This window comes from Phytophthora infestans, genomic scaffold (assembly GCF_000142945.1).
Source record: "Phytophthora infestans T30-4 supercont1.37 genomic scaffold, whole genome shotgun sequence".
Classification (NCBI taxonomy): domain Eukaryota; phylum Oomycota; class Peronosporomycetes; order Peronosporales; family Peronosporaceae; genus Phytophthora; species Phytophthora infestans.
The window spans coordinates 720,085-742,826 of record NW_003303722.1 but is presented as its reverse complement, the minus strand read 5'-3'; the positions used below and the strand labels follow the sequence as shown (position 1 = coordinate 742,826).

The following is a 22,742-nucleotide window of genomic DNA, read 5'->3' as shown; positions in this document are numbered from 1 at the left end:
TGAGAAGCACGAGCCCTGGAGCTCGGGCGAAGGCAAAGGCCAAATCGGTAGCCCAGCCGCCCCTGCGGGCAGTACCGACAGACCCATTTGTTGAGTTCATTGTTTCCCACCTTTTGTCAGGAACCCGAGGCGGCCCGCGAGGGCCTGCCAGGGTTCCCAAAGCATCCCGCAGATGCTTGGGGAGTCGTCGACGTATATGACGACTCCGAGGATGTTTTGATGGTGGCCGCGCCCAGAAGAGGCGCCGCCCAAGTGGGTAACTTTAGGTCCACAGGCCGGGTAACTTAGTTCCGCAGACAGCTGCAGCTGTCATGAACACTGAGAAACAGCGTGTTCAGAGTGGGTAAACAGAGTTCCACTCACGGTCGCCCCAGACCATAACTGAAGAGGAAGACGTCGGATACGCTTCCTGTGTGAGTAACACAGTGCCACACGCGGTCGCCCAGACCTTAACTGAAAGAGGAAAGGCGTTGAACACGCTTCCTGTGTGGGTTAACACAGTGCCACACGCGGTCGCCCAGACCTTAACTGAAGAGGAAGGCGCTGAACACGCTTCCTGTGTGGGTACAACAGTACCACACGAGGCCACGAGTGCCTCGGATGTCGTAGCGACGACATCCCTAGACGTGGGCAGCAAAGCTCCCCGTCACAGAAGCCGTCGGCACAGACGCCGCCGCCGCCTCAAGTCGGATCCGAACTTCGTTCCGATCGACGTCGCTTCAAGCGACTCGGAGTCCAGGGCCCGGGCTCCTCCGACAAGGCCGGTGGAAGAGTGTTATCACATCTTCGATAGCGAGACGGGTTTACCCGTCAAGGCATCTGGTGTCCACTTGGAACCGTTGCCAGAGGTTGCAGAGATACTGCCCCTCGAGGAAATGACGGCTGAGTCTTTCGTGGGCAACCTCAGGGTGGGAGAGATCGCTGAGATGGTACTCATAAGACCTGAGACCACTCAGGAGGAGCTGAACTCCTCCTCTGTCTTGGGCGAGAACGTCCTGGAAGACATGAACAAGCAGCGTCAGGCGCGCTTGGGTTCTGAGATTCTCAAGAACCCCAAGGATCCGGTGTATCCTTTGGTGACGGAGTATGCGGACGTGGTGAATAAACACCCACCGACCCAACTCCCACCGGATCGAGGCGTACGGCACGAGATTGATCTCGTGCCCGGCACCAAGTATTGTGTCACGAGGCAATGGCCTCTCCCGCGCGAACAGTGCGAGGTCATTGATGCCTTCTTCGCCGCGAAAGCGAAGGCAGGCATGGTGCGGGAGTCGAAATCCCCGCACTCGACGCCGACTTTCTGCGTTCGTAAGCCGAACGGAAAGTGGCGTCTGGTTCACGCTTATAACAAGCTGAACAACGCAACGGTGCCGGCCCAAACACCGATCCCACGAAAGGATGTGTTGTTGAACAACATGGCCGGGAGCGTACTGTACAGTGCGCTGGATTTGGTAGACGGATACTACCAAATCCTGATGCGAGAGAGTGACATCCCGCTCACCGCCGTAAGCACTCCAAGCGGCATGATTTGGGAGTGGCTCGTCATGCCGCAGGGCTTGTCTAACGCCCCGGCGACGTTCAATCGCCTGGTGACGCAATTGTTCCGCCCTTTGCGTACCTTCGTACAGACGTACTTCGACGACATTTTCGTCCATAGCCGTGCCGAGGGAGGCAAGACGGCCATGGAGGTGCATCTAGGACACCTCCGTCGAGTGCTGGACGTGATGCGAGCGAACAAGCTCTACGCCAACATTGACAAGTGCGTTTTCGCGTCACCAGAGATCAAAGTTCTCGGTTGCTTCGTAAGCAACGTGGGCGTTCGGGCTGACCCAGACAAGGTCAAGGCCATAGCAGCATGGCCGACGCCCCGATCGCAGAAGGATCTTCGAAAGTGGTTGGGTTTGGCCAGCTACCTTCACAAGTAAAGCGCTGGGTACGCGGGCTTCGCTAAGCCCTTGTCGAGCCTCCTTCAGAAGGACGTCGACTGGCGCTGGGAGCAAGAGCACCAGGATGCTTTTGACAGCATCAAGGCCAGTCTCCAAGAGGCCCCTGTCCTGGCTCTGCCGGACGAGACGAAGCCGTTTAGCGTCGTCTGCGATGCCTCCGATATCGCCATCGGGTGTGCATTGCTGCAGGACGACACGGCTGGACAGGAACGAGTCATCTCATTCCAGTCCAGGCAGCTCAAAGCCGCCGAGCGGAACTACCCTGTCCATGACAAGGAGCTCCTGGCAATGAAATATGCCCTCGTGAAGATCCGTGTTCACCTTCTGGGCTCTACGCCCTTTGTGATCTACACAGACCACGCGTCCTTGAGGACGGCGACTAACTCGCCTCACCTCTCCAACGGATGGCGAGGTGGCTGTCCTTCTTCGCGGAATATAACTTTCGCGTCGAGTACAAGCCGGGCAAGCTCAACGTGCTTGCGGACGCCCTCTCTAGGCGTCCCGACTATGAGTTGGCCCACATCACGCGGGTGACAACGGATCTTTATGATCGGATACGCATGGCGTATCGGGACGATGAGGCTGTCGCGCCTATCGTCAAGTTCCTTAAGGCCGGAACGAGCGCGAAGTCCGATTGGCTCTCGTCGCGACAGCGCTCACGGCTCCACCGATATGAGTTGAAGGAGGGCCTCCTCTATTATCGGGTGGAGCCCACTGATCCTCCACGGGTGGTCGTACCCAACGACGAGGATCTGAAGTTCGACATCCTCGCGGAGGCGCATGACGCGCCCTCCAGCGGCCACTTGGGCCGCGAGAAGACCTTTCTGTCGGTCTCTCAGTCCTTCTGGTGGACCCACATGTACAAGTGGGTCGCCCGGTACGTCAAGACATGTGAAACATGTCAGCGGGTTAAACCCGCAGGGCACTCTTCGGCTCCACTACAGAGCCTGCCCGTACCGGCTGATTGTTGGAAGTCGATGAGTCTTGACTTCATCTTTGGGCTTCCCGCCGACGGACACGGCAACACCGGAATTTTGGTGTTCGTGTGTCGGCTGAGCAAGATGGTACATCTTGCTCCAGTTCCCGTCACTGTGACGGGCGAACAAACCGCAAGATTGTTCGTCGATGGCGTGTTCCGCTATCACGGTCTCCCGGAGACGATTGTCTCGGACCGAGACCCGCGGTTCACTGCTGCGTTTTGGAAAACGCTGTTCCCTTTACTGGGAACTCGTCTGCAGATGTCCACTGCGGATCATCCGCAGACAGACGGCCAAACAGAGCGCGTCAATCGAGTGCTCGAGGACACTCTGCGCAGTGTGTGCGCGGCAGCGCCACGTACGTGGTCGACGCAGCTTCCAGTTGTTGAGTTTGCGCTCAACAACGCGGTGCACGCGTCCACGGGGTTCACGCCGTTCTACTTGAACGGCTTCCGCCACCCCAGAGTGCCTCTCACTCTCAGAGGAAACACTGACTCCTCTATTCTAAAGTGGAGGAGAGGCTCGGAAAAGCCCTTTCCTCCCAGGTCTCGGATGTGAGGCCCAGTTTCGCTGCGGAAACAGGTGGAATCCTTTATGGATACCAAGCTGAACATTGTCAGCCGGGTCTGCGATGCCATGGCAGCGGCTCAGGATAGACAAAAGGAGTACTCGGACAAACATGGAAGAGGAAACTTAAGTGTATTTAAAGTGGGGGACTTAGTGTTACTAGACACGAGAAATCTACGTCTTGACACTGTCAGCCTGGTCGGCAGCAACAAGCTGAAGTACCACTTCATCGGACCATTTGCAGTCCTGGCCAGACATGGTGCGTTGTACACCATCGACCTGCCTAAGTCAATGACGACGCACCCGACGTTCTACGTTGGACGTCTTAAGCGGTACTTTGATCCGCAGGGGGTTGCTGACTCGCAGACCCACCTTGACCCAGCTCCTCGAAGCACGGGCCGGTCACAGTCGTCGACGAGGGCGTCGGAGCAGGCACCCAAGCCTCGGTCGAAACGGCAAGGCTGCGGTCAAGACCGTACGCCGGAGGGGCTCCATACGAACGGACCCCGGAGCCATACGCCGAGTACGCTGAGTACGCCGGGTACGCACCATACGCGTACGTCTGGGAGTGTGCCACAGGCGGCTCCGGACGTGGCAACAGAGCCTCGATCCGTCGGATCATGCGAAAGGCCTCGTCCAGATCGGACGAAGAGGCCCGGCGATCCACCCGCAGATGCAGGCTCGCGACCTCTCGCTCCGACAGGTCCAGGCAGCCCGCAAGACGAGCGAGCTCGCCCTGATTCCAGGCCTGGGCGGCAGCATCACCGCCAGTCCCAAGGCCAAGTGCAGTCTCAAGCACAAGGACACGTTGACGGAGGCGGTCCACCTCAGGGCCCTGTGTCGGACCCGCAGTCGGAGCACTCGGACGAGAGTGGCGTTCGGGAGGCGCCGAGTACTCGTACTCGTACGAGGGCACCTCCGCTCCTGCTTGACCGGAATGAAGAAGTCCACTTCCACGTGGAGCGGATCCTCCAGAAGCAACGGCGTCGCGGTAAGCGACATCTCCTCGTGAAGTGGAGGGGTTATGCCCACTCCGAGAGCTCGTGGGAGCCGATTGACGGGCTCCTGATTGACTGCCCGAAGGCTGTCGCATTCTGGGAACAGAAGCGGCGGCAGCTTCATAAGTAGTCCGGGGCTTCTTGCCCGAACGGGGTACGGACGATGAATACATCCCGTACCCGCGCTCATCGTGAGCGCTGGAAGCCGCGCGCTTCAGGATGTCCCTTGGCAGCATGCGCTTGCTGACCATGTGGGCAAACCGAACACGAAGATCACGCTGGTCCAGGATGCGGGGAAACAGCTGATCTTCATGGACCTCCCGTAACTCCGTGGGTGAGTACTTGAGAGTCTCCACCCACGCCCAGAACATGTCCTCACAAGAACTCCACGTGGGACAGTTCTCCGGCAGAGCCCAGGGGTATCCCCAAACAGGATAGAGACCACCCCGGGTCTCGGGCTTCTTACGACAAGTCGTGAAGTCCTTAAGGGGAATGCGGTGTGGTGCGAGAAGCACACACCGAGCAGCCTCCACGTTGTCGACGAACAACTGTTCTTTCTGAACAAGGGCTCGTTCATAGATGCCCCTAGAAGTGTGGCCGCCCACAAGGCCACGAGGAGCGACGAGAAGCTCTAAGAAGAGGTCAGCCCCAGAGCTCTCCTCGGGAGGCCAATACCCTCTTGAGTTGATGGCAGCTCCCTGGCTGACGGGTGCCGCCACCGAACCCCCACGCACACGCTGGGCAGCTTGGAAATCCTCCTGCTGCTGGTCGAGGTCATTCGAGACCTCCCGGGGCTCAACAATGGCACCCTCCTCTTCCTCTTCTTCCTCCTTCTCCTCCTCTTCATCCGAGGAGCCGAAGAGACTCTGATAGGAGCGTCGAGTCTCCTTCTCCTCGCGGAGTGGAGACTTAGAGGCGGTACGCTTCTTTGAGGGATTGGCGCCTTCGGCTTTAGAGGCCTTAGCGCGCGCAAGACCCTCGGCAAGCGAGAGACGTTTGCGAGGACTCCCTTCCTCATCGCCACCGGCTTTGGGAGTGCCCTTAGCCTTAACGGCCGGACTCTCAGAGCGCACAGAGGTCCTGGGACTGTGATCACCGTGATCACTAGCGGACGACTGCACGCTGTCTTCTTTGTGCTCACTGGGCACTGGGCTGTGCCCTCCCACAGAGCCCGCAGGAGCATCATGAGTGCTCTCGGACTCGGCATCGTCCTCACTGCCCGAGTTGAGCTCACGTTCTACGAACCGAGGGTTCGGACGATTGTCTGAAGACGAGGGCGACGGACTGCGGCGCCTGCTTGCGCGCTTGTCCGCAGCCGCGTCACCCGAGGATCCGATCGCCTCGGAGGCCACCTGAGTAGCCTCCTTAAGTGCAGAGCCTTTGCCGTGATGCTTAGTGCTCTTGGCCTGCGCCTTACCGGCTGCAGCCTTGGAGCGTGTCTTAGCACCGCTCTTAGCAGTGCCACGAGGCATGTTAACGGTCGAAGTGGAGACCTTGACGTAGAGCGCACAGGTTGCTGCTCGAGGCTCTAACTGTGAAGTGAGCCTCCGCCGCGCTCGCGCGGCCGAGTCGATGGTTTTCGACTTTGAGAATGAGAGTTTGTGACGAACATCTCTTCATTCTGATTGGTCGGTAAACCGAACCTAAGTGGGGGAGGATGTAACGGGGTACGTAGCACTAAGTGTACCCTGGTTACATGAAGTGTGACACTTTACACTTCATGAGTATGACATGTCATACTCCGGGATATTTGGTACAAGGTACCAAGGTCATTCAAAACCAACCATTGGTTAAATGACATTGCATTTCTATAGGTAACTGATAGTTTGTATTAACCTCAAACTTAACCTACCTATAAATATACTCAGTTTACAATCTACCTTATTTAGAGGGGACCTGTGAACTGCCATTCACTGAGAGTTTGTATACTCTCGGAAGATAACTTCCTCTAGCGCAAGGTGCTGTGTGACCCCGTCACATGAAGTGTGACACGTCACACTTTAGAAGTATGACACGTCGTACTTCGAGATATTTGGTACAAAGTACGAAGGTCGTTCAAGGCGAACCATTGGTTAACGACATTGCATTTCTATAGGTGACTTATAGTTTGTATTTAACCCAAGCTTTTTTTATCTACCTATAAATATACTCAGTTTACATTCTACCTTAATTAGGTCACTTCGCTCTCTTTTAATAAAGAGAGGACCTGTGAACTGCCGTTCACTGAGAGTTTGTATACTCTCGGAAGATAACTTCCTCTAGCGCAAGGTGCTGTGTGACCCCGTCACAGAAATGGTGATATCGACGGAGGAGAACTTGAACTTTTTCGCTGCGTCTCACTTTCATTGCTGCAATATTGAAGTGAAAACACTCGACAAAGACTGCAAGGTAGTCTCCACGTATACATACGATGTTTCAGGAGCAAACTAAACGGTTTGTCTCGCTCGACTGGGGCCTTACTATACATTGAGGGTCGATGGAATGCACGTATAATAGGTGTGACAATGTTCACTTCAATTTCCTCCGAGTTTTCATATACTACTGCAATTGAACGCCTAGGCGTTCTAATGGAATAGAACGCTCAGTGTGCCTACTATTTTATTTGAAGGCCTAGGCGGTTGATGCGGTAAGACGGTAGTAGTTGCTTGGGAAACCCTTTTGTGGTTCCTTTTCATTTTTAAAAAATCCAAAAAGCCCTTCCTACAAAATGATGGGTGGGTGGGTCGCTCAATATACCCAAAACCCAAATAAACCAAAATTTAATTTGGAACACTGCCTCGCGCGTACATGTATATTAATAATAAATTTTTTAAATGAAGGATAGTGAGCAGACACCGGGCGGATTTCACCGTCGTTGTCTGGGGGTACTGGAAATTTAGTGAGCTCACATGCTTCCGATACTTCTCTGAAAGCCCCGCAAGTTTTCGGTGGGAGTGCAGGTGACGAAGACAGGGTGTCGCAAAGTTCTGTTTGGTGTCAGTAGACCATTTATAAACTGCAAGTGAAGGGGGAATGCATGCTACTACGTTCAGCCAATCGTTGATGTTGTCCGAAGGGCGTTCGAACGAAGACTCGCGCATGAATGCGTAGAGCCCCATTTTGCGCGTATTGTCAAAGGCGTCTTCAGTGCACCCTTCGGTGTATTGCGAGTACAGGAACAAGACGCGGTCAAAATCACCATCAGAAGCTGCGCGGTTCATCGCCGCACTGGTACATCCTTCCGTTCGGTTATCATGTAGCCATCTCATGATCTCGAAGGTCTTTGCGTTGTCCATAGCCTTAGTGGTGCATCCTTCCGTGCGATTCTCATGAAGCCATTTGACGACTTGGAGATTGCCATTTTTGGCTGCAACGTCCATAGCTGCTGTACTGCCGCCTTCCTTTCTGTTGTGGTGTAGCCATTGCACTATCTTCAAACGTCCCTTAGCTGCAGCTCCGTCCATAGCGTTTCTCGTACAGCCAGCATTTGTGTGCTTGTGTAGCCACTGGACAATGCCAAGATGGCCATTGCTAGCTACTCCATCCATCCATGGCTTTGGACGTACATCCTTCCGACCTGTTATTATGTAGCCATTTGACCACTTCCAGGTGTCCTCCACTAGCAGCACCGTCCATAGCCGCAGGGGTGCAGCCTTGGAAGCGATGTAGCCATTTGACGATCTCTAAGTGTCCTCTACTTGCAGCGCGGTCCATTGCTGCCGCTGTGCCGCCTTCCGACCGATGGCAATGTAGCCATTTCACCATTTTTAGGTGTCCATTTGCAGCTGCAAGGTCAATGGCACGTGTCGTGCAGCCCTCGGATCGATGAGTATGAAGCCATTGCACTCATTCACTTAAATGAGTCGTATTGAAGAGATCCATGTGGCCACTGAAGGACTCGTACAGCCACTTGACAAAGCTCTTTTCATGGCTGTACCCATTGTCTTTGATGAGACCCACAGTGGCGGGGCACACTCACTAAGTCCGACAGATGCAGTCAGAGGGTAGAACCGAGAAGCAAACAATCTCTGGCCAGTAGACATTATATAAGGCCCTCGTCTGCAGCCAGCGCCACAGCTCGACCGGCTTCACACAATTCGTTGTCAAGAAGGAACTCAACCAGCTGCTGGATGAATAGCGAAGTGGCTCTCCTTCCGAGTGTAGCCATTCTCAACCAGCCGCCCCATGACTCCGAGATGGCCGCCATACACTGCCCCTTGCATGAATTCTTCCGGGTCGCCTCTTAACAGCCTGTCCACATGCTCTCCAGACATTGTCTCGTCTTGTCCCACTTCAAAGTCCTCGTCTTCAGGATCGGGGTCGAATCCACGGCTACGGTACTTCATGCGTAGCCATTCCAAGAGAATAATGTATCCGTTGCGTATTGCAGCCATGAGTACACTCGTCATGGCTCGAGGTGCTCGAGTCTTCCGATGCAGCCACCAAATGACTTCGTGTTGCTGGTTAAGTGCTGCTTGCACCATATCTCGACGTCCTAAACAGACAATATGGCCATCTTCAGTCTGGATTTCGTCACGCAGCAACTTGCCTCGGTCTGTTCTTGCAAGAACCTCGACACTCTTTTAAAGCTTGAAAAATGTCGAGTCTTCCCAAGGCTGCAGCGGATTGCACCGCGTTCACAGAGAATGATGCAGCCATCGAACTGGTCCAGTAGCCACTCGACCACCTCCAACGCTGTCTTGCCGTCCTTGAGTGTCACTGCGACCGCCATGGCGCAACGGAACTGGAACCGGGTGTAGTGCCGGTCGGTGAGCAGGTAATGGCGTCGAGACCACGTGCCACCGCTGCTAGGAGGAGATTCGTCTTCAGACAGAGAGGCCTCATAGATCCGATCGAGCAAGCAGTTCGAGCCGAATTTGCAAGCTCGACGGAGCTCCATCTCCGCTGCAGAGTCCAGGAAAGCCGTCGTGATGTCGAGGATTTGCACGTGCTGAACGGCCTTGGAGGTGAACACCAGCTTGACGGAGAGGAGAGGGGGTGGCGTTGGTAGGTTGGTCATCCTGATCACTTGCTCAGAGGCCGGGAAAAGGGAGAATGGCGTTCGTTTGGCACTGCATCATCGCTAGTAGCCAGGTTATTCTCACACGTCACAGATTGAAGTTGCAAGTGGTGTGGTTGACTTATAATAGATACACCTGATTTGAGTATGGTTGGAGTACTTGGGTTGGTAGTGGGCAGTTGTAAGCTCTTGCAAACTTTCCTGTGATGAAGAGTGCAGACTTGAAAGCTGAAGAAAATGTACGAGATTTACAATGTTCGCTCTCCAACCATAGTGCGAATCTATTGAGCACAGTCGGCATCTCCTCCACAAGGAAGGTCCAAACCACTGTCGTATTCTCCGCCACCGTGAGCACGGCCCTCTTTATCAGTGAGCGTGTCTTCCTGGGTGAGTGTGCTTCAGAAGAAATATCACGATTTATGAGCTACATTGAAGTTGCCACACCGAACGCCACGCAAGAAAAACTCCGGCGCAGCTCCTAGATGTCGTACGCATCGGTTGTCTGACACTTAAGAAACGAACACAAAGGCGACGTCGAGGAGGTAGTACTGCAGTGATCTCATCGTAAATCTCTGGTGCAGATTTTCATTTCAAAGGTCATTTTTTGAGAACGATGAACTGAAAACGACTCCAGTTGGGAAGGTCTAAGACTTACAGATGCTCGAGAGGACCCTGTGGTAACCTCGCGTGCTTCGTTCTCGGCAACTGCATGATGTACGCGGCATGGCCTGTTCACACCGACTGGAAATGGCAACGTGTTCATCCGAACACGGGTCACTACAACGATACTGCCGCTCACGAAACGGAGATTGATCGCTCTCCTTCTTGTTCTGTCCGCCCAGTGGCCTTTGAAATACACGTTTCGTTTCTGTGAGCATTCTAACAGTCACGAAAACTGGCCACATGGGCTCTTTAATTCAAACCCCCTTCTACCAATTTTATTCTTAGCCCTCATCAGCGACAATTGCTCTAAATTCACTCCATGAAGAGCGAAGAAGTCCTCACCAAATCCGTCATCTCGGCCCTACCTATCAGTCTTCTCGGCGTAAAATGGCGAGGGTTTTGCCGATAGTTTGCCGTTTTGGCTCGATGATTACCAACAGGCACGTTACTTCGAAGTAAAAAGTAGGTCTGCACAAGCTGAAAAGGTCTTAATGATGTGGTTGTAATGAGATAATGCCACCTAAACAGCACGAGCATGCAAGATAATTAGTGCTGGATCTTCTTTGAAGGTGCAAGTATTATCGCTGAAAAGTCCCTAGTTATGATCCATACTGCATGGGCGCAGTTTGATTCAAGACGCGAAAACCTTGACGTAACCTCGTAAAATTGGTGGAAGGCGTGCTGTTACAGTAGAGAAAGATCGAGCACTCTATGCTAGGATTCACGACTCATTGTTTGGATTCAGAGACGTGATACAATAACTTTTTTTGCCGTATAGCTTTTAGATTCACGGTAAGGCTGCGATACGGATCGCCTCCAAAAATGCATTTTTTCAATCCTTTGTTAGGCAATGAATTCGAAAGTATTACTCAGATCTCCTTTTTATTCCTGTATACATCTATATCCCTGTACACCCGCTGACATTGAAGTGATGGTCCGCCCCCATCCTTTGATCCCGCTGTACACTCTCAGGCAACCGTTGCTGTGAGGCGCCTTCCATCACTCCAGGCTGGATGTCCAGCCACCAGTTCCGCCCTCCTTTCCTAGATAGATGGCCTCCTTCTCACTTGGCAATTTGCCAACTCGAGCCACCGCCGTCTGTTGCCACTTCATCAACCTCGACCATCACTCTAATGGCTTTCTTCAAGCTTAAAAAGACCGAGGCCGAGAAGGCCCAGCAGCGCAATCTAAAGGAGCTCGATCGCTTGGCCAAGGCTCAGCGCAAGAACGCGGCAAAGGAGCATAAGGCGGCCAAGCGCCAAGAGCAGAAGGCCCAGAAAGAGGCCAAGCAGGCGCACCAAGCGGTCCAGAAGAGTCACCGCCAGGCTGTCAAGCAGGCCAAGAAGGCAACCAAGTCGCGCATCCGCATGGCCCGCAAGGCCGAAAAGGACCGTATGCGCCTTCGCCGCCGTCAAGTTCAACGCGCGCGGCAAGAAGTTGTTGCAATTGCCGCGGGTGGCGTGCTGGCCCCGCCGTTTTCCAAAAGTGCAGGATGCTACGTGTGCGGCAAGAAATTCGGCCAGGCGTTGCATAGACGTCGCCATCACTGCCGCCAATGCCGAGAGAGTTGTTGTCTGCAGTGCACGAGCAACACGCGCCGGCCAGTGCCGCTCTACGGTCTGAAGAAGCCGCAGAAGGTCTGCGTCGTCTGTAATGCGCTGGTGCTCAATAACGAGAGCACCGCTACTAGTTCCCAGCCACGTGAGCCAGCCGAGGCCGTTGCCGCATTGGCAGCTAGTGGTCGTGCCGCGCGTCGCCCGCATTCGGCGCCACTGCCACCGACGACGGGTGTGACCGTCGCCACGCGCGGCCGACAGCGAGGCCGCACGCGCTCGACGAAGAGCAAGGGTGGATCCATATGGACGCTTCCGATCCGACCCCTCCTCAAGAAGAAGAAGAGCGCGGAACAATTGCGAAACCGTAAGCTGGATATGGACTTGCAGATGGAGAAACGGGCGTTGTTCGGCTCGCGTGGCGTTGAGCTGCAGCCTCAAGCGATTGCTCCGCCGGCGCCGTAAGCGCGAAGATTAAAATCAGGGGAAAGCGGTGCGTGTGTCGTGTGTTGATGCTGCAGCTGCAGATGCATGGGCCAAGTTTGCTGGACGAGCGCGAACGTTGTATTATCCATAGTAAATTTGGAATCCATTTCAACGTTTTTTTGCTTGTTCACTTACGTGCCTCAATTTCCGATACACCATCTGCACACTTGGGTTCATGCAACCCAAGCAACTTTTGCTTCTACATATTAATATTATAAAACACGAATTTGCTAGATCAGCAAGTTCCCGTCACGTGTCATCTCTCTGGCAATCGCGTCAACTACCAATGGCCTTGTTGCCGGGGACGTTGGTTACTTGAATTCGGACAATTTTCGATGGGCATTTGGCACCCAGCACCGTCACCGGCTCGCATTGGCGTTGGGCAAGTAAAAATTGCTTCCTGCACTTAAAATTCTTATATTGCTTGGCATTATTTTACCAGAAGGGACACCAGCCGATGTAACACTGGCAGAGATTTTCATGCGAGGTGGCTTGCGAGATGAGACGCTGCACTTGCGCACTCACATCCAGTGGCTCACCGTCTCCTTCAAAGTCCCGGCCGGACAGTTTCGCCTGGACACGTCGAATGACGGCGACGGCCTTCTCGTTCAACGCAACACGTGGCGCTGCAATGCCTTCGGGTCCCAGAGCGCTCAGCAGCTCACGTTCGCGGACACTGCGGTTGGCATGCAAATCGTTGTTAGCCACTGATGGCGGCACAGTATCCGAGGACGGCGGGATGTGTGCAGCTGCCGTGACAGACACGAACGACGTCGACGCGGCCGGAGCCATTCGTGGTGGGGGGCCCAGTGGTGTACTGGGCGCCTGAGTTGACTGGCCCTTATCAGCCTGTTGTCGTTGTTGTCGTATCTGAGACTGCGCCTGGATCTGAGCTTGAGTGACGGAGAAACTGCGACTTAAACTCGAGTGGCCGACGCTGGATACACTGGCGGCCAACGACGAGATCTCGGCATGTAAGTTCGTAGTCGAGTAGTCGATCTTCTCGACGACATTCGACTCCTCGTTCTCATCGATCGCGTCTTCGCGTAGACGATTGGCTGGCGCACGAGGTGGGAGCTTACGCATCGGGATGGACTTGCTGAGACTCATCGGACGTGACGACAAGGAAGACGGCAGTGGAGGCGGCGCAGGCTCTTCCTTTGGTCGCGGAGGCAACTGACGTGGAGCAGCCAAACTGGCGCTGATTTGACGTGGCACTGGCCGCGGCGGGAGTTGTTGAGCTTGTTGAGCTTCAGTAGAATCCACCTCATACACCTTGGTCTCTTCCCTTGTCTCTTGCTTGTCGTCTTGTACTGGAGCATCTTGTGTCTTGCTGGCATTAGGCCGCGGCTCATCTCGATCGTCTAATAGCGTAGCAGTCGATGAAGGTGTGGGATCTGGGATCGAGATGCTCTCACTACGACGATGTGTTGCTTCCTCTTCGCCTCCATGAGTCGAGGCCTCTGAAGGGCCATGAGACGAAGCTTCCGATGGTCCGTGTGAGGAATCGTCATACGGTCCATGGGAAGAATTATCCGACGAGTACTCCGACTGTCCATGCGACGAAGCTTCTGACGGCTCATAGTCGCTCTCGCTGTCCATACTCATCGCACTGGAAACCATCGAAGATGACACGACACTCGACGCCACTGAACTGCCCGCGTGACTCGAAGACTGCACGTTGGTAGCCGACAGCAGACGCCAATTGATCAACGGATCGTGCACGAAAGCTTCGAGCATAGCCATGAGACTGTGGCGGTTCTCACGCAACACCGCCATGACACTCTCGCACGAGAAGCGGAAGTTGCCTTCGATGCCACTCACTTCCATGGCGTTCGTCAGCATGCGTGTGAGTCGGAACGGGATCTTCTCGGGATATTTCTCTCGATCCATCGCAACCTCAAAGCAGTCACCAAAGTCGATATGCACGATCGTCCCGGTGAAGCGATGCAGCATCAAGTTACTCGGGTGACGATCGCCCAGTCCGAGAATGTAGCCCACCATCGACATGACGGCCAGAGAGCGCGTGTAGTTCGTGCGTCGGTCCAGCCAAACCTCCGAGTTCTCCGACTTGAGCCACAGCACCTTGTACAAGTCCTGACCGGCTGTGTTCTCCAGTGCATACAAGAACACTTCCACCTTCTCCAGCAGCGTTAGCGCGTCGTAGTCTGGCGCCATCTGGAGCATCAAGCGATGCTCAATGTTCAGCAGGATCTTACGCGCCTCACGGTAGTCGCGGATCAGCTGGTGAAGAGTATCACAATGAGGCACCCAGCCGACGATACCGGCGTTGTCAGACAGCGGGATGACCGGGTACCGATGGATCTTGAGGTCTTTCTTGGACGTATTACGATCGTTGATCAGCAACGCGTTCACTAGGCCAAAGAGCTGCGTCACACGCTCGTCCTGACGTAAATCTTCGTGGCCCTTCAGCAAGAACATGTACTCCAGTCCATTGGAGCCCACGATCGTGATGCGACGAGGTCGCTGCTTACTCGTGATCACCGCCACTGTAGGTAAGAAGCTGCCAATCTTGACGAGAGCGTGACCAGCACGGTATGTTCCAGGGACCGCCAGTTGCAGGTTTCTCGCCTGTAGCAAGTTGGGCGACACCACTTGCAGTTCCAGCGTCGTGATCTGTGGTAGCTGCTTGTTGATACGACGGAAGACGTGGTAGTACAGATCCCACGCGCGATTCAGGTCCGATTCGTTGCGGCGATTGCTCAGGAATCGCTGCAACCACTCGTTGGCTTCGCGCAAGTCACGGCCGAACGCCCCGTGGAAGCTCACCTCACGTAGCGTCTCGGGGCCTCGCTCCATCATCGCGTGCAGAGGTCGCAGCACTTCCGCCATGCCGTCCACATTGTGCTCGCCGAAATACAACCGCGAAGCTTCTTCCAGGCCTTCGTGCCACATTTCGTGCCACAAAATGGCAACGCGGATGAGTTCTCGACTCACCAGCAGCGCCTCATCCACGAGCTCCACGTAGTTGGTGCGCATTGTACTCATGATGGCTTCAGCCGCTTGCTGACGTTCACTCACCGACGACTTGAGCGCTACAGACAGCGGATAGATGAGCGCGTGTGGATGCTGCTTCCCTACTGCCACTAGCAGACGATGGAGCTGCTTTTGGATACGCGGGTATGGCGTGTGGATACGAGCGATCAGCTGCGGGATCACAATGAGCCACGTCTCGATACTCACGGACCGAAAACCTTTCTCCAAGGCGGCATGCACGTCGGTACGGTGGCCGTGTGCAAACCACAGCGTCAAGACACGTAGAATATCCTGTTGGACGTTGGCAGCCCAGCGACTGCGACCCAGCGCGACGGAGCGGAAGAAGCCTTCAATAGCCGGAGCGATGTACGGAGCCACCGAAGCAGACGGTGCAACGGCCGATGCAGTCGCGTTCGCCGAGATATGTTGACTGTGTGTCGAGTGCTCGACCACCTGGAAATTCATCAGAGCCCACGCATGCCACGCCTTGTAGCTACGCGGCTCCAGTTCGGTACACAACCGTAAAGAGGATAGCACACTTTCCACTGGCACGTGTTCGATCTGCTGGTCGTGTACTGCCAGCTGCCACTCCGCCATCTTCAAGTGACACTTGACAAGCAGCTCTTCTTCTTCGCTTCTCATAGGCATCATCGCTGGTGCAGGAGATGGCATCCCACCCATGCCACCTGGAGGCTGGGAACGATGCTTGGCCATGGACGAGATACGCACCACCAAGCGATGCAAGTCTGAGAGCGCTTCCTGCTTCTGTCCAGCAGCCCAGAGGTGCTTCAAGTAGGCGAAGGCCACGCGGTTGCGGTCCTTCTCGCCAAATCCGAAGGAAGTGGCTGCTGAACTTGACGGAGCCACACTTAACATCTCCGAGATGCCTGTTCCGTTGGATCCTGAGCCGCCATGAACGTGGAGAGCATTGGTGAACACCTTGAGCGACAGCGAGAGGTTCCCTGACTGCCGACACAAGCTAGCGAACTGCAGATACGTGTCGATGTCTTCGTGTGGCGACAAGATCAACGCACGGACAGCAATCAACTGCTGCCACACTTCCACCACGCGCTTGCAGCCTGACAGACGGTCACGCCACATGCGCATCAAGTGGCGCTTGTATCGCGCAGCTTCTTCGCCTTTAGAGATCTGAGCACGCAGCTTCTTGTACGTCACGACCTCCTCCAGTTCACTCAGTTGCTGCAAAGTCACCATGCTGCGGTATGCGCGGCTGTACGACTCGCCCACCAGCGCTCCGAGTTTCGTATCCAGCGTCTTTCGTGTCGCATCAATGAGCGTCGTTGCCTGGTCAAAGTTGCCGCGGTGTACGGCCAACACTGACTCATACAACGACAACTCCGTGACGTCTTCATCTGCGCCGAAGATCCCGTGGCCGTGCGTGTGGCCGTAGCCGTAGCCTTGTCCATTTCCGTTAGCAGCTCGAGAGATAACTGTACTATTGGCGTTGCTTTTGTCGTTTTGCGCTGCACACTCCGTCACGTACTGCGTCATGCTGTCCCATTGAGACAGACACCAGCTCGCTCGAGCTCCGAGCATCGCCACTCGTCGAAGCGCTTTCGCTTCGTCGCCTCGGTCATCTCCAAGCTGGTACGAAGAAGACGGCGGAGGGCCCCCCGCCGAGGCCAAGGACGAAGACGAGCCGTAGTTGCTACTGCCTCGACGGAGAAGACCGGGATTACCCCGGCCGGAGCCAGCGCCAGCGCTACCGGATGCAGTCCGGCCAGCAGACAACGGGCGACTACGCGGAGGCGGGCCGCTTGCTTTGCTCGGACTACGCTCGGACGAGCGCAACGCAGCCCACACTTGGGTAGCCAACGCCCCCAGTTCCTCCCACATGCCCAGTGCCTCTAAGCACCGCATCTTTCCGATACAAACCTCGATATCTAGCGCCTGGTCCTCTCCTCCTTGTTGCTGAGCGAACTGCAGTCTTCGGTCGTACAATGCAAGAGCTGCGCGCCAGTCCTGAAGCTTCTCGAACCACGTCTCCTTCACTTGGATCACGCGACTGTGATGAGCTTGCGCATACTTCAAGATGCCGACGGCCGCTTCGGGCTGACCTAGCTGGTTGTTGATCGAGATCAGCGCCTCGATACACGTGCTGGGCGACGTATGGAACTCTAGCTCCTTGTAATGCAGCGCCTTGGCATATGCATGGCACTTCTGCGCCAACTCGCCCAGTTCACGGATGTCGATCGGCAACGCCTCCACGTCGTGCTCCATAAACTCCGCGAGATTCAGTAGCGTCTGCAATATCTCCGCAGGGATCGTGTCGCTCTGGAACGCAGTCTCCAGCGCTCGAACCAGATAATCCTGATACTGTTCGTACAGCTCGTTCCAGCAAGACACAAACGCAGGGTTAAACAATGCACGCGCCAGAGGATTATACGCCTGAGCTAGCGCGCAACAAGAACGCAGCGCAGCACTGGGGGATTCACGCAGCAATTCGATCGAGAAGCGCCGCATCCACTCGAGCCAATCTTCCTTCGTGCTGCGCTGTGAAGCTTCCCATGCTCGACGCAGATTCTGCTGGTTGACATGCAAGCGAGCACTCGTTGGTGGGGAGGCCGCTGGAGTCATCGACGTCGCGGTCTGCGCTTGCAGCTCCGTCGAGAACTTTCGTAACGTAGACGTCATGAATGCCGGGTCACTCAGGAACGTCCGTGGGACTCGAGCGCCGTAACGTAAACTCTCCAGCGCCTGAGCGATCCGCTGTACCATTGCTTGTGGCGATGACGAGGGACTGCCTCCTTCAGCATCATTAACAGCCGTCGCGAGATTGCCACGCTGCGAGAATGGCAGCGATGCGATGATCTGCTGCATCAGCGGCTCGAAGCTCAAGACTTCTGCTTGCAGCTGAAATACCAGAGCTCCTAGCGCATACAGCATCACCTCGGAGAAGCGTGTAGCTTCCGATTTGGACGTGGCAATCCGAGCCGCTGCTGCACCTGATGATCCGCTTCCAGACGACCCAGAGATACTCGAGCCACCACTCACAGGGATGGCAGCACTGCTGCTCGAGCGACTGAAGAAGAACGCGCCCTTGGCTGACACTTGTGACGCCACGCGTGCAAGAGGCTGCAGCAGTCTCGGTCCAGCATACTGTTCAAAATTGGCGACCACACAAATACGCGCGAGTGCGTAGACGGTGGTAATCTTCACTTCAAGCGGAGTGTCCAGACTTTCCATGAGATGCACGAGGGCAGGCACCACCAGATAAACGTAATCCTCCACGGCGTCGCCAAACACAATCAGCGCCTGCACCACTTGCACCTGGATCGCTGCCACCGCGACGGCCGTTATGCCATCTGCACTGCCGTTCTGGACGATGTCGTAAGTACTCGACGTGTGGTCGCTGCTTCCACCTGAGACGCTGTCGCCTGCCTGTCCGTGGTCTCCACTTCCTCCAACGACACTCACACTGTCTCCAGAGCCTTGTGTGATTGCTGTTGCGCCGCTAACACCAGCACTAGCTCCAGCAAGCTCGCCGTCTGCAGCGCCGCCCAATCCGAAATGCGGCTGGAGAACTTCCAGTAGTTTTGGCAATAACTTGGGAAAATACTGGGTGCGGAACTCGTGCGGCGCCGCCTGGGAGATCTTCTCGACGAGACGAACAATCTGCGTGAGATGCGACCCCCAGAACCGCAGCGCGAGCACCATGATCGGCGGGAAGAACGGCTTCATGTGGGCGTTTACAATGGAAATCAAAGTCGTGAGCTGCAGGAACAGCGACTCGCGTAGTCGCGGCTCACCACGGGACAGAACTCGCAGGAACGGCGGCAAAATGTATTTGAGGAACGGCACACACTGCGTGCTGAGACTCTTGAAGATAAACATAATGGCCTGGATGACGCCGTGGTGGTGCGCGTTCAATGACGGCTCGCGTAGAATGCGCAACAGCGCGTGGATAGCAACCGTAGGGAAATAGGCCTCGGACGCTGGCGACAACTCGGTGGGGTCCAGCTCCAACTCGCTGTCCATCAGGGAGCTCTCAAAGTCGAAAGAGTCGTCACTCAGACTCATGCCAATCGAGCCTATCTGTCGCTTCTTAGAAGAAGACAACGACGAGGACGAAGCTCCAGCAGACACACCCGCTGCGCCACTCACAGGATGAGAAGACTGCGAGCCAATCCCCAACGTACCGGCAGCTGTACCGGCGTCGATTTTCCTGGTACCGATAGGTGCTGCAGTAAATAGTTGCAACTCAATCTGCTGCTTCTCGTCCAGCGCGTCGCTTGTCGTCTTGCGGTCGAAACTTGCGAGGTTGATGGTCACGCCCAGCGCCTTCAAGTCGATTTCCAGCGTCGGGTACTGCGGCGCCACGGAGCCTGCTAGTGACTTTGATACGCCGAGTGGCGCCGTGTCCGCGTTCTTGTCCGTCTCTTCCTTGGTCGTTGACGTGTCGGTTGTGGACGCCACTTCGTTCGCTTGTCTTAGCGATGCCCTTGAAATACACAGCTTGTATTTGTACGGATCCAACGCGCCGAGAATGCCGATAGTCCTCATCGCCTCACGTCGTAGAGACCACGGACTGCCCACGTTGTGATGTAAGAGACTGAGAAAGATCTCCAACAACTTGGGAGACGCTAGATACGGACGCACCACGCAGCCTGTACTACCCGCCAGTTGACCTAAAGTCTGCAACGCCACTTGACGCTTCTCAATAGACGAGTGATCTTGGAGTGTGTGGATGATAAGCGGGAAGAGATAGCGTTCGTATGCAGCGATCTGCGTACGCGACACCAGCGCCAGCTCCCCAAGAGTGACTAAAACTGCCATCGTCAACGGAGCATTGCCGCGCACGAGAATCGGTAGAAGCACCTCGAGGATACGCACGACGTACGGGTCGACCAAGTGCTGAGCTCCACGAATAAGGTGGCCCAGAAGTCGGGTGCTGTCCTCGCGCATGCGTAGATCAAACGTGTGCTGCAGTTCTGTGACCAATTGAATTATCACACGACGCAACGATGGCATCACGAACGCAGGGTTACGAGGTGCTAGCCGTTCCAATAATTGCATGGCACGTTCGCGGATAATCGCGCTCTCGTCGTTCAACAAGAGGAAGACCAGTTTCAAATGTGTCTCCTGACTCAACAGCTCATCGAAACGAGCGTCCAAGGACTCCACAACGCTCCTGCGTACGGCCACATCCATATCCGAGATACCCACTTGAAGCAGCTGTGTAAGCACGAGATCAATCACTCGTCCACTTGGTCCTCGCTTCTTGACGTGTCGCCACGAAGACATGAGCGCGGTATCCGAAGATTCAGGTGAAGGCAGCAGCAGTTTACTGCACGTGATCACTGCCTGTTTGCGAATACGTGCGTCCGCGTTCTTCAGATACAGCGCAACGCAGTCGCGTACAAATGGCAGGAGACAGAAGCTGCCACTGAAATCGAAGCAGCTCAACGTACGTAAAGACAACAAGATCGTATCAATCTCGTCGCCCGTCTCGCCCTTGATCATCAACGAGCCACTGCCAGTGGACGGATCATCCTCAGCACTGGAGAAGCCTCGCTTCATCGACGAAAACAGAGCCTGGACGGCCGTCTGCTTAGCGGGAGGAGCGTCAGTGGCAGTGTCGTAGTATGACGCATCCAGAGTCAACTCGCTGCCGTCGCCGCCGGTAGAACTGCCAGCCCCGCCACTACTCCCAGGTGGATACACCGCTCCACCGCTACCTAGCGAGAATGGAGTGCCACGCAAGATCCCCGAGATCTCGTTTAGCAATCGCTCTTGAACATACGGGAGCGCACTTGGCACACTAGCGACAACCTCAGCAAGAGAATCAATCAGCTCGTCGCTAAGTCCACCAATCATCATCGTCTCCAGCACTCCGTCCTGGAACAAAAAGGGCTCGAATCGTGGTCCTAAAGCTCGCGACATATTGGCTACACAAGTGAGCGTTTGGACACAGAAGAGCTTGTTGCGAGCTCGTTTGCGCTTCGATCCCGTGTGTGGCGCTAGCGACTCCTTCACCAACTTGAGAATAGGCGGGAGATGCGGCAGCAGCGCATCACCTACAGCCAACGACAGTCTGCCCATGGCTAAGAACGCCACGCCACGCTCCGACGGCGGCGCTGAGTACTCCAAGATCCGCTTGGTCAAATGTGCCACACACACATCCAGATAGTATTGCACGAACGCTCCAGGACAAAACTCCGCCAGCTGCGGTAGCAGCCTCGAGACAGCACGACTCACTAGTCGCTCCTTGGCGTCTTTGTATCTCAGCACCGTATCGCACACTTCTCGGAATCTCGGCACCATGAATCGCCCCGTGTTGGCGATCAGCTCTCCGATCACGAGTAAAGATCCGTGCGCGCACTCCCAGGAGGCCAGCGATTGGCCATTACTCGAGGACGGAGAGCTCGATCCTGAAGCACTGGGACGCAGAGCCAAGCCTTCAAACACTTGGTCGTACACCTTGCAATACCACTGCACTCTGTGTCGGGTCTGTCTCTTGGTAATGAGCTGTAAACACGCAGCCAACGCACTGGTTGCGGCCTCTCTGATCTCGACCTTCTGGTCTCTCACAGCGCCCCAGATACTCTGGAAGAACGTGGTTAAGTTCACGTGGAACAGTGTGGGAGCCGCTTGAGCCAGTTCACGCAGCACGAAGCACGCCGCCAGTCTCCGTTGGCTTACCAGAGCCTCATTCCTGGCTGCGTGAGTGCCTGGTTGGCTCTCTTGAAGCCACTCGAAGGCTCGCTTGGCCTCGAAGTCCACAAAGCTTGCCACCAGCGTCCCACTGACACTGGAGGTTGCAAGCTTCCCCATGGCTGAGGAGGCCGCCAGCAGCGCTCTCCTGCTGGTTTGAGGCTGCTGTAAGAAGTACCTCACATAGTTGACGAAGCGGATGAATTGGTCCTCATTAGACAGGTCGATGAGGCGCTCGATGGCCAGCAGTGCACCCAATTGCGCGCTCTCGGAGGCACGTTGAAGCAGAGTGTAGAGCTGCGGGGTGAGCTGGCCCAGGGCCTTGGCGAAGCGCTCGGCCGACAACTGCCGGCTGAGCGACGCAACGGCTGCATACAGCTCCGAGACACGCGTTGCACGGGCGGTAGCGTCGTTGACGTCCAGACGCTGCACCAGAGAGGCGAGCAGCGCCTCGACGTGCTCCCGGTCTTGGAACTGCATCGGATTGTGCAGCTCACAAGCGGTACTGCGGACGGTGAAATGGACGAGAGGAGAGAAAAGAGTCTTGGCTTTCAGATGCAGCACTTGGTGTCAAGATTAAGCAGTGGGAAGACGCCGATCCCGAGCGTTGAAGGCGACGACTTCGCTCCCTGGACAGGAAGCGCGGTGTGAAATGCGTGCGGCCTCCGAAAGAAACCGGTACCGTTGAAAAGGAGATATAAAAGACAGTCGGAATACAAGGTCTTGCTATGAAGGAGACAAAACTGCGTAGTACTGTAGTACTAGTAAGACACAGGCTCTAGTAGACTATGGACGTAGAAGATAGCCAACGTTTTCAGATCGTATACGATATGCCAAAATGTGAGGATTCTTAAGATACAGCACGATGAAGTCTACAGATA

The 22,742-nt window shown here is 55.4% G+C and overlaps 4 protein-coding genes across 4 annotated transcripts; 1 reads left to right on the top strand and 3 right to left on the bottom strand.

Moving 5' to 3' along the window:
* Positions 1 to 6,830: 6,830 nt before the first annotated feature.
* PITG_15411 (uncharacterized protein) lies at positions 6,831 to 7,931 on the bottom strand (the record flags this gene model as incomplete). Its single annotated transcript, XM_002898322.1, has 2 exons — positions 6,831 to 6,836; positions 7,377 to 7,931. The coding sequence occupies 2 exons, from the start codon at positions 7,929 to 7,931 to the stop codon at positions 6,831 to 6,833; spliced, it is 561 nt and encodes a 186-aa protein (XP_002898368.1).
* A 651-nt stretch (positions 7,932 to 8,582) lies between these two features.
* Positions 8,583 to 10,198, bottom strand: PITG_15410 (uncharacterized protein; the record flags this gene model as incomplete). Its single annotated transcript, XM_002898321.1, has 3 exons — positions 8,583 to 8,962; positions 9,100 to 9,539; positions 10,143 to 10,198. The coding sequence occupies 3 exons, from the start codon at positions 10,196 to 10,198 to the stop codon at positions 8,583 to 8,585; spliced, it is 876 nt and encodes a 291-aa protein (XP_002898367.1).
* A 1,018-nt stretch (positions 10,199 to 11,216) lies between these two features.
* On the top strand, positions 11,217 to 12,319 carry PITG_15409 (uncharacterized protein; the record flags this gene model as incomplete). The annotated part of the gene is made up of 1 exon (XM_002898320.1): positions 11,217 to 12,319. One exon carries the CDS (start codon positions 11,284 to 11,286, stop codon positions 12,166 to 12,168), a length of 885 nt encoding a protein of 294 aa, XP_002898366.1.
* A 305-nt stretch (positions 12,320 to 12,624) lies between these two features.
* Positions 12,625 to 22,341, bottom strand: PITG_15408 (phosphatidylinositol kinase (PIK-L1); the record flags this gene model as incomplete). Its single annotated transcript, XM_002898319.1, has 1 exon — positions 12,625 to 22,341. One exon carries the CDS (start codon positions 22,339 to 22,341, stop codon positions 12,625 to 12,627), a length of 9,717 nt encoding a protein of 3,238 aa, XP_002898365.1.
* Between the last annotated feature and the right edge of the window lie 401 nt (positions 22,342 to 22,742).